This window comes from Centroberyx affinis, unplaced genomic scaffold (genome assembly GCF_046629955.1).
Source record: "Centroberyx affinis isolate AG114_WGS23_722 - 3 ecotype Tasmania unplaced genomic scaffold, CSIRO-AGI_Caff_v1 ptg001264l_1, whole genome shotgun sequence".
NCBI lineage: Eukaryota > Metazoa > Chordata > Actinopteri > Beryciformes > Berycidae > Centroberyx > Centroberyx affinis.
Window position 1 is genome coordinate 1 of NW_027279775.1, and position 14,863 is coordinate 14,863.

At 41.7% G+C, this 14,863-nt stretch overlaps 1 protein-coding gene across 1 annotated transcript; it reads right to left on the reverse strand.

Annotated features, from left to right (window-relative positions):
- Window positions 1-8,829: 8,829 nt before the first annotated feature.
- Window positions 8,830-14,863, reverse strand: sspn (sarcospan (Kras oncogene-associated gene)). The gene is made up of 3 exons (XM_071525095.1): window positions 14,539-14,863; window positions 12,665-12,751; window positions 8,830-10,412 (listed from the first exon to the last, which is right to left on the reverse strand). The coding sequence occupies exons 1-3, from the start codon at window positions 14,746-14,748 to the stop codon at window positions 10,053-10,055; spliced, it is 657 nt and encodes a 218-aa protein (XP_071381196.1). The 5' UTR covers window positions 14,749-14,863; the 3' UTR covers window positions 8,830-10,052.

A 14,863-nucleotide genomic window follows, 5' to 3' on the forward strand; every position in this document is an offset into this window, starting at 1 on the left:
TCCTGTAGTCGTCACTTGCCGGCCTCAGGAGGCCACTTTCTCCCTCCTGCTCCATTTCCCTTTCTTACTATACTAATTTGCAGTATTTAGTAGCTGGGTAGAGTTCTGTTTAACAGAGTGTGTTGCTGAATGTCCCATGCTATCTTCAGTGATCAGTAATGACCCTCAAACACCTAAAGTGCAATGTGGAAAATTCAGTTGCTGTTTTTATTGTCATTATAAATTAGTGTTGGGTTCTGAAAAATAGCTCTAGAGTGCATTCTTTTTTATATATATATGGTAAACATTGTTAAATATGGTATACTTGTCCCTTTTTATAGAGAGAGGCAGGGTAAGCATCACAAAGTATGGTATTTTTTTAAACTTAGTTGCTTGGGCCTCTCCGTGAACGTCACAGACAGAGTGAAGTTAGATTTGGAGTGGGAATCCCCATGATATGTCATGGCTGTAAAAGTCTCCGCTCAGCAAAAAATGTGATAAACTCATTACGTATTAATTAAAGAAACAAAAACAAATTAGCAGCTCTCCTCCCTCCTCCACACCGCATACCTCTCTCCACTCGCTCACCTCACTCGCCTGGCTTCCATCCCTCCTTTCTGTCCTCAGCGTCTCAATCCCTGCTCAGTTTTCCCTCTAGTCTATTCTTATATAAGAGGAGGTGGGAGAACACCTCACTCCTCCTACTGGACCTAGTGCGGTGCCAGTCATATCCCACTCTCAGCACCTTTAAAGTATTTTTTATCAGCAGAACTGGCGAAGGAATATTACATAAGATCAGCTGATGGCGATCTGTCTCGCTGAACCCTATCTCACTTTCACAGGTGCTCAAGAGCATGGGTGTAGAGACACACATGCACACACACACTCACTCACTCACATTGTGCCATACACATGTCCACGCAGATGCGCTCCCATATTACACACACCCACACATGTACAAACACAGACACAGAGACACACTTAAGTCCATTACATAATGCTATAGGTTCATGTTGCTCGTTGTCTGTGTTTTCTCATGGGATTACTGCAGACGGCTTGCTCTCTCCACTGCAGTGTTATACTGTGAGAAAAACTGATTATAAACAAAATGTGTCAGTTTTGCATGCAAGCATGTGCGCACACACACACACACACACACACACACACAAACACTACTCTCCCAATTGTGTTGTTGATAGACGACAGTGACTCATCCCTACATCAACAATGTGTTTATGGAGTGGGTGAGAATTGAAATGCCTGTTGCTGTTCATATTAGTGTATAATTGCTATCCACAGTATCCAGGAGACAGCAGCCCTGGTTAAAAAATTTACTCTATGTTAAACACAAAACTAAGACCAGTTTCTACTGACAGAATGATTAATATTTAACCTCCACTCCTGTCTCCAATTACAAATATCTCTCTGTCTAGTCTCTTCTTCCAGTGTGACTCTTGACTCTCTCCATAATACTCCCTGTATGTCACCATAAATCCTCTTTGTCAGTCTCTATGCCAACATACTGCTGCCGCCATCTCTTTGACCTACTGATTCAGCTTTCTTTCATTCCTCTCGCCTTTCTTAACCATTTCTCTCACCCCACCTCTACTTCTCTCCCTGCAGGAGAAAAACTTGGACTGGTTCCCTCGTATGAGAGCCATGTCACTGGTGAGCAGCGAGGGAGATGGGGAGCAGAATGAGATGCGCTCTCTGCAGGAGAAGCTGGACAGCACTGTCACTCTGGTGGCTCAGCTCTCTGGCCAGCTGGCTGAGCTGAAGGAACAGGTAAAGTGCCGTTTTTCATACAAAAAAGGTGGAAAAGGCTCTCGTTTGAACACAGTGTTAATCTGAACTCCAAGCCAAATAAAAAGTCCTGTCAAGCCAAATTCCCTCATTTTTAACGTATCAGTGAGTCTATTTCATTGTTAATATGTTGTTTAACTTGTTAAACTACATGCTGCAGCATTTTAATTTGTAAACAACCTTAACTGTACTGTCCACATAGTATAGGCCTGCTGCTACCTGATCTTGACACCCACAGGCTGCAGGTCACATAGGATAGCAGCGCGTCAACAGTGTCATTCAGTCATTCCCCTCTGCTCCATGTCTGCTCACAAGTCCGTCCAGATTTTGACCCCATTTCACCGAGGACTGCATCAGGCCTCTGATGTTCCTGAACACAACAGGACAGGCGATTAGCAGGACAGAGCTGCCAGTGGGCCCCTGGCTGTTTGGATGACTAGCTCTGCTGCAGCAGTGTGACTGATCACTCTCATCACCTGCCTCCCCTGCATGTGATCCCAGTCACAGGCTGGTCCTTGTTCCTCTTCTGCCAGATGTGTGAAAACAGCTCCTGCTGAGGGAGGATCACACTCCCATAAACAAAACAACAACCTCTATTGACCTTAGCATGCAGTAAAATCACCCTGCAGGTTTGTGCTGTGTAAAGGTGGCCTAATGGTTAGAGAGACCGTCCTGTAACCGGATGATCCCAGGTTCAATCCCTGTAACAGCCAATGTTGTATCCATTAAGAGGCGTGAATACTATTGACGTGTCCTTGAGGAAGACACTGAAACCCTACCTGATCACATATAACTGTAAAATGTGCTGCTGAACACACACCTCTGAATCTGCAGTCAACTGCGATCTGTTTTTTGTTAATTTGGGTTCACAGTAGTTTATGCCTTGCTTATGCTTATGCTGGCTAATCTGGAGGCTGGGGGTTAGCCAGGATATCTGTCTGCTTTTGTTGCTCGACAGAAATTATGGCTTACACCACTAGAATTGAGTGTGTTCATGCAGTGTAAGGTCGGGCCAATCCACGGCTCTGCAGTCACAAGGGAAGACCATTACCCTGCAGGACTCACATTAGCTGTGAGCCCAAACTGTAGGAACTACTGCTTCCCTCATTACAACCTCTGCCCAACTCAGCACCTTGCACACTCTACAGTATCAGAGCTGAGATGTGTGTGTGTGTGTGTGTGTATGTATATATGTATGAGTGTGAGTATGTGTGTTTGGGAGAAGTAACGGTTGAGTTTAAGGCTTAGGATACGGGATTTCCCTAAATCTGCATGTACAGCTCATTGTTTATAGGCCGTTGGCCTTCAGTTACTGCGTCAACACTGAAACCACCGCAGATGTGACGGTGGTGAGAAACCTGTCTTGTCTGATTCAAGAAACTTCCCCACACACTGATAAGAGTACAACATCCAACGTGCAGGTCGCAGCTCTGAACAATAACACGCCCACACTTGACGCTGCCCTCTAATGAAGTTTCCAAGGGGCAAGTTTGCTTCAAGTCATATCAGTGGAGCTGAACGGGGAGAAATCTTTGTATGTTTTGTATTGTAAGGAAACAATTTTAACAGCTCAGTATATTTTATAAAGGAAATTTAGAGCTAATGCTTAACTGTCAAAGAGACTAAATTGTCTGAAGTGCTTGACATGACTAATGCAAGGAGGCTTGTTGTGTCATTCTGTGTTTTTGTAACACACAACTGATCCAGATCCATTTGTTGAACTAATAAGCCGCAGATTCATTCCGTTCCCTCTTAATGAGTTTACTCGCTCTTTGAGTAGAGTATTAGAATTTCATTTTACCCTTACCTCAAGTTCAAATCGATAAATACTTTCATTTGGAAAATAATAATTATGTATGAAGATAGTGGGAACATCGGGACCTGAATAATAACCTGCTAAGCAGAACAGAAATAGCACCCCACTAAGTAAAGGTAATATTAACATGGCAATACTGATTTGCATATTATACGTTACTATACTGAAAGCCTATTTTAGGTTGTCCCTGGTTGATTTTCTTTTCTCTCTCTCTCTCCTTCACAGATGACGGAGCAGAGGAAGAATAAGCAGAGGCTTGGCTTCCTGGGTCCTTCTCAGGCCAACCATCACATCCCAGCCCACTGAGGGGCTCAAGGCATAGACAGGGCAGCGACCAACCCCTCTACTGGAGGATCACAGTAGAAACCACTCCCAAACACACACACAAACTCCACCCTCAAGCACAATACATGAACCTACACATAAACCCATAGTCACTAATGTCAAATTGCAAGAGTCCAGCAGGTATTGACACACATACATTTTGAAATAGTGCCTTTTCTACGACACAAACAATGCATTACTGGGTACAGAACTGTGCCTTATGTGCAGCGATCCTCACCCTGGCATCGGGAACAACCTGTACACATTCTCTCATGCCTTCTCCTATACTGAGGGACTCGTCCCTGTGAATGATTTGCCAGGCACGGCACACATTTGCCAATGTAGCGTTAGTGCGGCAGACAGAGGTCGAGGGAAAGGTTAAGTTAAGGTTAGCGGTTAAGTGCTGTCAGTCTATGGGCAGCCGTGTGTCGGCCCTCTGCATTCCTTGACTGACTCTATGTGTGAGAGAGCAGACCAGCCACACACAGGTCAGTTATTGGCTGTGCTCTTACTGATTGGCCCTCCAGAGGAAGAGTGTGTGTGTGTTTGTGTGTGTGTGCGATAACATAAAGTATTCTCCCCCTGGCCTTTTAGATTTCTAATGGTATTTATGTGAAATGTGGAGATCATAACCGGAGTATTATTATTGCGCTATGGAAAATTAGTTGTTCTTTATCTTGCTGCCTTACTCATTAACTTTTACCTACATTGCAATTCCTGACAGTGCACTTTTTTTTTTAAATGGTAAAAAGTTCTGCTCATAACTGGAGACCTTGATTAGTTCGGGACATTATTTTTGCGTGCTGTGTCGTTTTTTGAAAATGCTGCACCATTTCATTTGCCTTTTTACAGAATTTTACAAAGTATATAAATAACAGAAATGTGAATTTAAATAATTTGATTACCTGTGTGGAACTTACTTGAAAGGTCTTTTTATGTCTAAATCTTACTGGTACAGAGTGTAGTGCTGATTGAAGATGATATGGTAACTTTTACAGTTCTTTGTTACAATATAAAGATCCTCCTGTCGAGTTATCAGCTAATACTGTAATATTTACTGTATCTTCTCATATCATCTTCATCTTCTACTGTTGGACTTTTTCTGACTTTGTTTTTTGGTCTTTTTTTAACTTACAGTGAAAATCATTCTCACTAGTTTCATCTTGGACTGCAATTAATTGTTGTTGTCTGAAATTGTGTTTTTAAACTTGCACAACCAAATGGCAGATTATGAGTGCATGCACTTGATGGGAGCTGTCCTTTGATGCTTTCTATAAAAACAAAGTGTATAGATAGTGTATTTTATGTTATCAGATGTTGTATTGTAATAAATTTGTAACAAGATAAGACTCACTGTCATGCTTTGAGTTGGCGGCTTTCTGGAGGAATTTGCCTCAGGCGTTGTTCGGATTGAATGAATACCCAAACGCCCACCCACACCCCAGGCTCACCCTCACCCGCCACACACAAACACACACACACACACACACACACACACACACACACACACACACACACACACACACACACACACATTTAGTCACACTACAGCGACGCCCCATGCAGACACCATGGGTCTGGGATCTCTCCCTTCATTTACCTGCTCTGGAATACAGGCATCAGGCAGGGTCATATTTCATCTGGTTTGTCATCTAATATAAGAAGGAAAGTAAAAATACATTGTGTATTAGTGTTGTCACCACACTGCTATTCTGCTTACTTCATCTTGGCTTTTCATTGCAGCTAATTAATTGCTGATTAATGATACACATAGGCAAGTGGACTCATTAGACTCAGGACGTCTGTGATTTTTTTCACTTCATGAGATTTAACACTATCCAACTTTATTTTTCTGTGAATGAAGGAATTTAAATAGTAAAAGAAGAGATTGGGTGTTTTTCTAGCAGAGGTGGAAAATAATTACAGCTGGAGCTGTAACTGTCCTTGAGTAGATTTCTTAGGTAATGTTTCTTTCATCAAGTGCATTCCAAAGTCTGTGCTTTCACTTTAACAGATATTTAAGTATTTATCCCCACTATGAGTAAAATTTATTTTAGTCATGAAACTATTAGGTATATTGAGGCCTGTTGTCCACACATCCATCCACATTGTTGACCGTTTAGTACTTTAGCACTTGTGTACCACATTTGGGATGATAAATGAATCAGCAGAGGACCTGAACTGGTCTTTTGTAATCCAGTCCTGTCATTTCCCCTGTATAGAGAAGCCCATCCCTCTTGGCTTCAGTTAGCTGTTTACGCTGGCAGGGCTGCATTTGCTCCTGCCGCCTGTGACAGCCATTAAAATTAGCTCCACGCAGTGCCATAATAGTGAGCAGCTGTCACTGCGTAGACAAGAAGGGTAAAGTCCAGCATTACTGGAATTTATCGGACTCAGAGAGGGGAGGAAGGGGAGAAGATAATACCGGGACCGTCAGCCCTGTCTGCCAAAGTCTCATCGCCATAGTGCGCTAACAAGCAAACACACACCGCCCTGGCCTGTATCTCTCGTCAGACCCTTTGGTCAGCTGAGGTTTATGTTCGCAGTGTAGTGAGAGAGAGGTTAACTTGGGTGTCCTTAGATACCAAAATCACTTTTGTGTTTCTCTTCATTAGTAGGATAGACACGATGGTCCACTTCATTTCATTCTGTCACAGTGAACATATTTAATGCACGTGAGCGGCGTATTATTTATGTACGCAACCTGAGACACAATTGGTTCAGGGCCATTTTTGAATGTCTTTGCAATCCACAGCCAAGAGTCACATGCTTGGCCTGTGTGTATTCAGGAGTGTGAACACGCCCTGAGGAGGACAATAAATGCAAGGCAATGTCCCAAACGCCTCTGAGGCTCGGCTCTTTCTGTAACCAGCGCTTTATCCAATGTGTTTTGGAGTCAGGTGCTTTGACCTTGATGCACTTGAAGGGATTGTGTTTTCTGACCAAATCTTCAGTGATATTAACTTAGGTATAACCTCACAATTTTTTTTAACTGGATAAGTGAAATAGTGGATCTGAATTCATGGTCACACCACAATCCCTGTTGTTTACACATTGCTGAGTGAAAGTTTATCCAATTTGTGTCAATACAGATATTGATCTTCTCTGTCTTGTGCAGTCTTGTCTCCTCTTAAGACCCAGATAAGTTTCACTGGACACCAACTTCAGATATTATTCAGTGTTTTTTCCTTGAATAATCAATTGACCACACAAACAGTTGTTCCTGACGGTGGAGGAGGGTGGAAGGTCTCTTTTTTTACTATCATTTATATAAATAAACTTGCCCTTGTGATGACTGGCATGTGACTTCCTGTGTCTGGCTGTGAGATTGAGCCATTGTGGTCACATGATGCATCATAACACCCCACAAGCAAAAAACACCACAAACATCCCTGCCCTCCATCACGCTTAGCTGCAGTGTGTACAGTGTGAGCCCACATGCAAAATGCACCGTAAAACAGAATTCATAAATGACCATGATCGCAGGCATTTCAGCATGGTTTATGAACTCTCTTTTATTATCCTGGGTGATTAAACTGGCATATGGGCACATCTAGTTAGAAACTATTACTTAAATAATACAGGAGATAGAGCTACTGTAAGATTTTTGGCACTGCTGCTATCATATGTATTACACTTGTGGCCGAACCTCAACAGTATTATTGCTTTTGCTATCCAACAGTGCTCCATTTTCACTGACAATGTTGTCTGAAAATGATGGGTTAGATGTTTAATGTGATACACATTTTGAAAAGGTGGGACACGTTCACTAGTTCATTGCCATAAGAGAGTGACACTGAGGATGCCTATCAATCACAGTGAACAATCACAACTAATTTGTGTAAATTATACAATTTGATAATAGTTATAATCACAATCAATCACAATTAGGCTCAAACAAAGAAGAATTCAAAAGAATTTACTAAATCAGCCATCCATCTGAGCAGGTTCAGAAAGTGTCTCTTGGTGACGTCACACATTAGAGTCATACTTCTTTGAGTTCTAGCTTCATTCTGAGAATGAGTTGTTCATAGGGATGACAAATACAAATTCTGCGAAAGTGTGTATTTCCCCACCAACCTTGATAATATGCTCCTTGGTATTTATATATAAAAAGATAAGTGTTATGTTTGTTTTAATGGAGAGAGCTGAGCTCAGAGGATGAGTGCAGTCGGAGTTCATTGATTCGCTTTCAACTCAGCTTTCGGACTTTACTAATAGAAACGTGATAGATAGCAAACAGAATCAATTAATTTGCATATGAGTGGAGTTTGGAGTTTGGATGGACTCTTTTTGTCTATTTATATATGGAGTGAGAAAACAGGAGAAAAGAAACTTCATATGAGTCTGACACAAAGAACTGTATTTGTAACGACAAACAGTATGACAATCTTGAAAGAGAAAATGCACATATTGGCATGTTTTTAAGCCTTTTGAAAAGCTTCTTTCTCAAACACCAGATTTAAGGCCTCTGCTGAAGAATAAATAATACTGTTCACCATCCTCAGTCCAGCACCCTTTTTCATTATCAACAAATAGCATATAATATTGCACGCTAATTACACATTCCCACGGGCCACATGTTCCATCTAATTTGCCACAGAAACTGCCTCACGTTTGCCATTCCCATTCCGCTCTGCATGCAGCATAGGTGAACAGTGTCGCCACCTGAGACGAGAGAGAGAAAAAAAACAAAGCTGGCCCTGTAGATAAGGCAGAGCGCATCAAGCCTATTTTTTTTTTAAATTAGAGACATACAATTTTGCGGCTGTTTCAACGCTTTTGCTCCTCCCTCTTAAACGAAAACAAATGAAACGTCGGTGTGATGATTTGGATAGAACAGTCCAGCTGCCCGTCTGAGTACCCCCTTCCCCACCCCGACCCATTCCCCCTCCCTTTGTGGCTGCAGTAGTTTGACTCCTACGGCTGTTTGAGTCATGGCTTACTGCTGGCTAGTGGCCTGGCATCCACCTTCGCATGCCACAGCCCGGCTCCGAGCCCCAGTCTGAATCCAGTCTTAGTGCTCATAAAGTGAAGCCTGCCCAGATTGTGTTACTGCTGTCAGGCTCGGGCAGTGTTTTTTTTTTTATACTCTGAACATAGTACATATAACTGATTGTCTAAAAGGCCACAGGGTTTGTTCGCTTCATATATCAAAAAAATGCTTTCTTGTAATTTTCCAGCAAGGAATTTATACTAACTTTTTAGGGAATATTTACATATAACAGCCAACAGTGATAAACTTCGTTTTACATAAGTTTATATATATTATGGCAAATTTTACAAAACAGAAGTCGATCATGGAAGCTCCCCAACTTACATTATAGCTGAACTCTATATTTTTCAAACCTCAAACCTAAACTAAAATATAGAACCTAAGAGAAAGATTTTTGCTCCTGCGTTTAGTCATTAAATATTTGATTGCCTTTGATTATGAGAAAACTGTTTTCCAAACATTATCCGTCTGAGGCTTGAGGCAATGTTATTGTATCATTCACAACACAGTGATTCAGTGTAGCACCTAAAGCATCACTGGAGGACATTATCACGTACATTAAATCTCAATAAATCTTACACCAAAGACTATTTTGCAAGACCATGTAGAATTTTAGGATAAGAGCAATTAAGTGCATAAAAATGATCTCTGTTTTGGTTTCAGCACAGTGCCTCTTTAAGTGGTTTAGTATGGCATCTGTATAAAGGCTATACAGTATGTCAGTATTGTTAGAGCAAGACTTTTCAACAGAGCAAACATCAAGACCATTGAAAAGATTATAAAAAATCCAAAATTTTGAAACAAAAGATTGGTGCAGCTTTCCAAAAATATACCATCTGTTGTTTTTTCCTCTTCAACTATCCAAGTTATCTCCATAACATTGACAACTGGAAATACAAAGTTACTAATATGGTATACAAAATTTGTGCAAAAATCCATTATAGTAAAATACAACTACCCAAAAAAGTAAATATGAATTCAAAATTGTGATCAAAAGAAAACACACATATGAACACACCAGAATGGTAAATGTTCCACATCTGTCCATAAGAGTGTAATCACGGCAGGTGGCATTACTCGACCCTCCATCCTGATTTCACCAATCAGTGTCACCCCATCAGCTCTTTCGTCACATTAGACCTTCTGCCACTGCTGGGGAGAGGGAGAGCCGATCTGCAGACCAACGAAGAAGACCTGGTAGCGGTGCTTCCACATGATGAATGCGCCGACGGCACAGACAAGTGCTTGGGCCAGGTTCAGCACGATCTGGATCAGGAAGTACATCGTGAGCGTCCCGGTGATCACCTCGCAGTCGCTGACCCCTGCATAGGTGAAGGTGCGGGCGATCGGGTCGTCTGGGTCCAGAGTGCACACGCAGTCCTCCCCCACCTGCTCGCAGCTAAAGTGACTGGCCTGCGAGTAGTGGTGTCCAGCAAACGCCATGACCAACACAGAGATGACCAGGCCGATGGTACACAGGACGAAGTACAGGAGCTGCAGAGGGCAGAGAGAGAACAAAGGGGGTCACAGTAGCCTATGTGGTGTCGGGTCATGGAGTTTCACCTTGAAGAGAATTTCTCTGTGTGTCAGTCATACAGGTACAGTAAGATGTCCAAAAATTATATATATATAAACAAAATCAACTGGACTTAAAATGAAGAGTTCTAGAACTCTTCATTTCTACTTCTGTAGAACAGTTCTAGAACTGAATCCGAGAGGCTTCTTCGGTACTATCTATCAGATGAGTGGTGAAACGTCTTCAATTCCTCATTTTAAGTCCAGTGGATTTTGTTTATATGTTTATGTTTTTTGACATTTGCTCTGAAATGTTTTTCTTGTGTTATTTACCTTAAAAACAGTGCACTTTTTACATTAGGAAATAGTCTGTTGTCTCATCATGATTAAGTCAAAGTGCTGTAATATAAGCCTGGAAATAGGCAGTGCCTATGACAAGTTCAACTCAAAGAAATGACCCACAATACTACCGGGCAGGGTCTGACCCTAGTTTAATACATCCATGGTCTGACCCTGAGACTAGGAGCCACGCCCTTAGCACAGAGCACATACTGAACATGTGAGATTCCCCTGCAGCTGCAGCTACTTCCTACCTTTGTCCACATCCTGTGTGAGTACACATTATGTTGAATGACAGCGTGTGTCTAAAAATATGTCTGGTAAAATGTGACAGAGGCTTTATGTAGTTTATGCAATTACACAATCCCAATAACACTAACCCCTCATCTTAATCCGTCCCTTATATAACAGGAGCCGTCATTCACTGGTGCATTTGCTCTCAGTTACACGCTGCTTATGGAATTATGCAAACGATGAGCGTTGCTTGATTTGAAATGGCATTTATGTTAATTTTGGAACAGCTGTGAAATCTGGAGTATAGGTTGTTACCAGAAGATATAGTATGTACAACATCAACAAGTACATCAACAAGTACTTTGTTGAGCCTTGTTCATGCATTCAGTGCACTGCTAAATGGAAATTATCTGAAACCCCACAACAGGTAGGAACTGAAAGGAGTCAATGCTCATTTTGTTGCTGTTTACAGCCCACACAGCGTCCTGAAACACTTTTCAGTAAGTGCTTCGAAACACATGAAGGATGCCTTTAGGCACGTAATAAAACCACCTTGATAAACTGGGTGCTTTGAAACACCAAATAAGCATTTGAAACAGCAATTAAAGAGTCAGGACCCTCATCTGAAAAAATAGTAACAGTTTCCTTTCAAAATGTCTCCAGTTACAATTACAATTTCTATCCATCAGACTTGTTACTTGTGTCTTGAAACCTTTACCCCGAGGGCAAATCAAACGAATAAATGAGCTGACTGAGGATTAAACCCACAAATTCTAAAGCAAAGAATGAATACTGTCAAGCCAGAAGACCACAGAGCTGGTTACATTTTTGACATTAGTCAGTTAAAAGCACATTTCTATTAAGTGGCAAACAGAGAGAGACACAGAGCACTAATTGCAACTATTTTGACATTCTCATTATTCAGTGTTTTTAAAGGATTTTTGATACAACAGCATATATAGATAAGAGAGGGAGGAAAAAGATTAAAAAGAATTACAAAGAATGAGCTGAATCTGAGCTCTTGACAGTTGTGATTGTATTTATCCACTCATCCACTGCAGCACCTGATTGTCTGCTTTCTAGACAAGTCATAGATTATCTTGGTGTGAAGGCACAGGTCATATTTCCAAAAGAAGGTACTATACATTATTATAACAACATGTGAATGGAGCATGGTGTTTCCAAGCACTTGCTTCTCAGCGGGAGACAATGGTGGGCCAATTTTAATTGCCTAGAAATTCCAACTGCATACATCGTGTGGCCAATTAAGCTACACGATCAAGACACATTAATGAATGTACTCATCCACTCATAGGCTTCCTGCAGAGCTCTAACAAACAGGAATTCAGTTTGATGCCTTTCTCTCTATGCCATTGACTACAGTTGCAGTGTTTCTGATCCTGAGCACAGCCACACAAACAGTATCTCAATGTGTAAATCATTGTTCTCTGCAAAGGCCTTGGTCTGGAAAATACACTGACCCATTTGATCAGGCTGCACATTTTACTGCAACTAAGGTTCTACAACCTTTGTAAAGTCGTCGATTTCAGTGAGACAGAGAGAGGGGCATGACATACAAGACATGACATCTTCAGTCACAGAGTGATTTGTTAACTTTTTCTTCTATAGAAAATGTGTCAGCATGTCTTTAGACTCACCTTGGCAATGAATTGCATAGAATTCCTCTCATCAGGGTGATAGGTGATACAGAACAGGATGAGGCCCAGGATGGAAACTAAACACAGCTGTAACAATACAACAAAAAAGGTCAACATAATCCCAATTTTTGTCCCAATTTTCTCCTTCCATTATCAGAAAGAATGCACTCAATCCATGCACACTGAGCTTGATATACTCATACATGTTGCCATAATGTAATTGTAATATATGTTTCAGTTGCACACAATATGTGAACAAGAATCTTGTTTCTAGACAGATTTTTGCACCCAGGTTTCCATGAGTGCCTTTATTAATATTGCACTGTTCAGCAGCAAGCTGTCATCTGATTACATTATCACAGTTATGGTAAATTCGATGATTTTCCTCCTCTTTGGGATATCTTTCTGTCTCTCTCTCTCTCTCTCTCTCTCTCTCATGCACACACACACACACACTCACACTCTATCTCTTCAGTGCAATTGGAGTCTTGTGACTAACGTGCAGCATCTTATTTAAATGTTTTTCCCAGGTTCTTAAGCAGTCAGGACTTTCTGGAAAGTTCTTGATGACCTCCGTGTTTTTCACTTGGCTGAATCTCGTGAGGATCTAACTCGGGATGTTCAAGTGTCCAGGGATGTTTTTTATTGCACACAGCATCTGTGATAGGCTGGAATAGTGGACTGACGAAGCAGAAACAGACATGTTTTTCACAAACCAAAATGTGACCTTAAAGGTTATTCTGAACTACAAGGATAAGTAAAAAATGACCATTTTCAAAAGTTAAAGATGAATTTTGTTTTGACACATTTACATTTAATCATAAGAATTTCAATGTCATTGTCTTTAGCCAGATCATCTCTCTAAGTCTGTGGAAGATCCTGGCTGTTTATGTTTGCAGCTTGCAACAGCCTGTATGTGAAGAAATATTTTCCCTGATGAGGGACATTAAATCAATAATGTTTAAACAAATGTGTGAATATAATTAAAACAACTGTCATGTTGACACATTAGCTTGTTTCCTGTACTAACCTAACATTGTTCACCTACTTGTACAGAACACCAAATTATGATTACTTGCTTGTTACCTTAATGTCAAATTATTAACTACAACTATATTATACATACAGTACACTTTTCATCATGTCCTCCTGACAGCACTCAAAATATTCATGACTGATAATATCCTGCTATGTTCTGTATGTCTAAGTCATATGGGCTGGGAAAACTTTCTCTCTTAAAACTAAATTAAAATATACAGCTTCCCTTTAAGTGTCATTTAAGTGACTTTTTGGCCAAGTAAATTAAATGGTGTGTGTGTGCGTGCGTGTGTGTGTGGGTGTGCTGATAAGACAGATGGTATGGATGACAAGGAGGTTGTATTTATGTATAGCCTACATAACACATTTGCAAGTCATAAGGTATTTAGAAGCTTCCTAGGTGTTTAAGAGTCAAGCTGCTCTGTGGCATGCTGGGATGGAAAGAGGAATAAACCTGTGGTCGGCTTGTCTCCTGTGCCCAGATGTTTGTGATTTACTGGACATATGGACATATAACACAGACAGGGATGGGTGCGAGCAGGACAGTGAGACAGAGATGGTTGGCAGATTCAGGTGACGAGTCCATTTGTGTGTATGCAGCCAGGTGAAAATAACAGATGGGGATTTATTAGAACATGACAATACCGGTGATTTCCCATGCCTACAGTTACAGTATGGCCCCAGGCTAGGCTTCTGGGTAAGGGCCAATGCTGACATGCAGTGAGGTGAGGATGGCCGATAAATTAAGGGCTACAGCTGAGGGTCATGCAGCAGTACCGTGAGATGGGTACAGGGAAGCGACCGAGGTGCCGTGCAAATACAAGGACAGAGCTTACGATGATCCCGGCCCAGTGTGGTGTCTCCCTGGCCAGCAGCGAGGGGCTGATGGCCAGCATGAGGAAGGCCACGGCGGCGACGGCCACCCCCAGCAGCAGCTGGAGCAGGGCGACGAGCAGTGGGAAGCGACAGCCACAGCACTTATGGGCGTCCTGTGGCGCCGGGCCTTCATCGCTCTTCATACCCTTCTTCTTCTCCCCTTGTCCCATCTCTCCTCCTGTCTTCACACTAGCCTGTCTTTAGCCCTCGAGACGGCTACTTTCTCTCTCTTTTCCCTCTCTGTCCTCGCGACTTTTACTGTCGTACTGTTTGGGGTGGACGAGC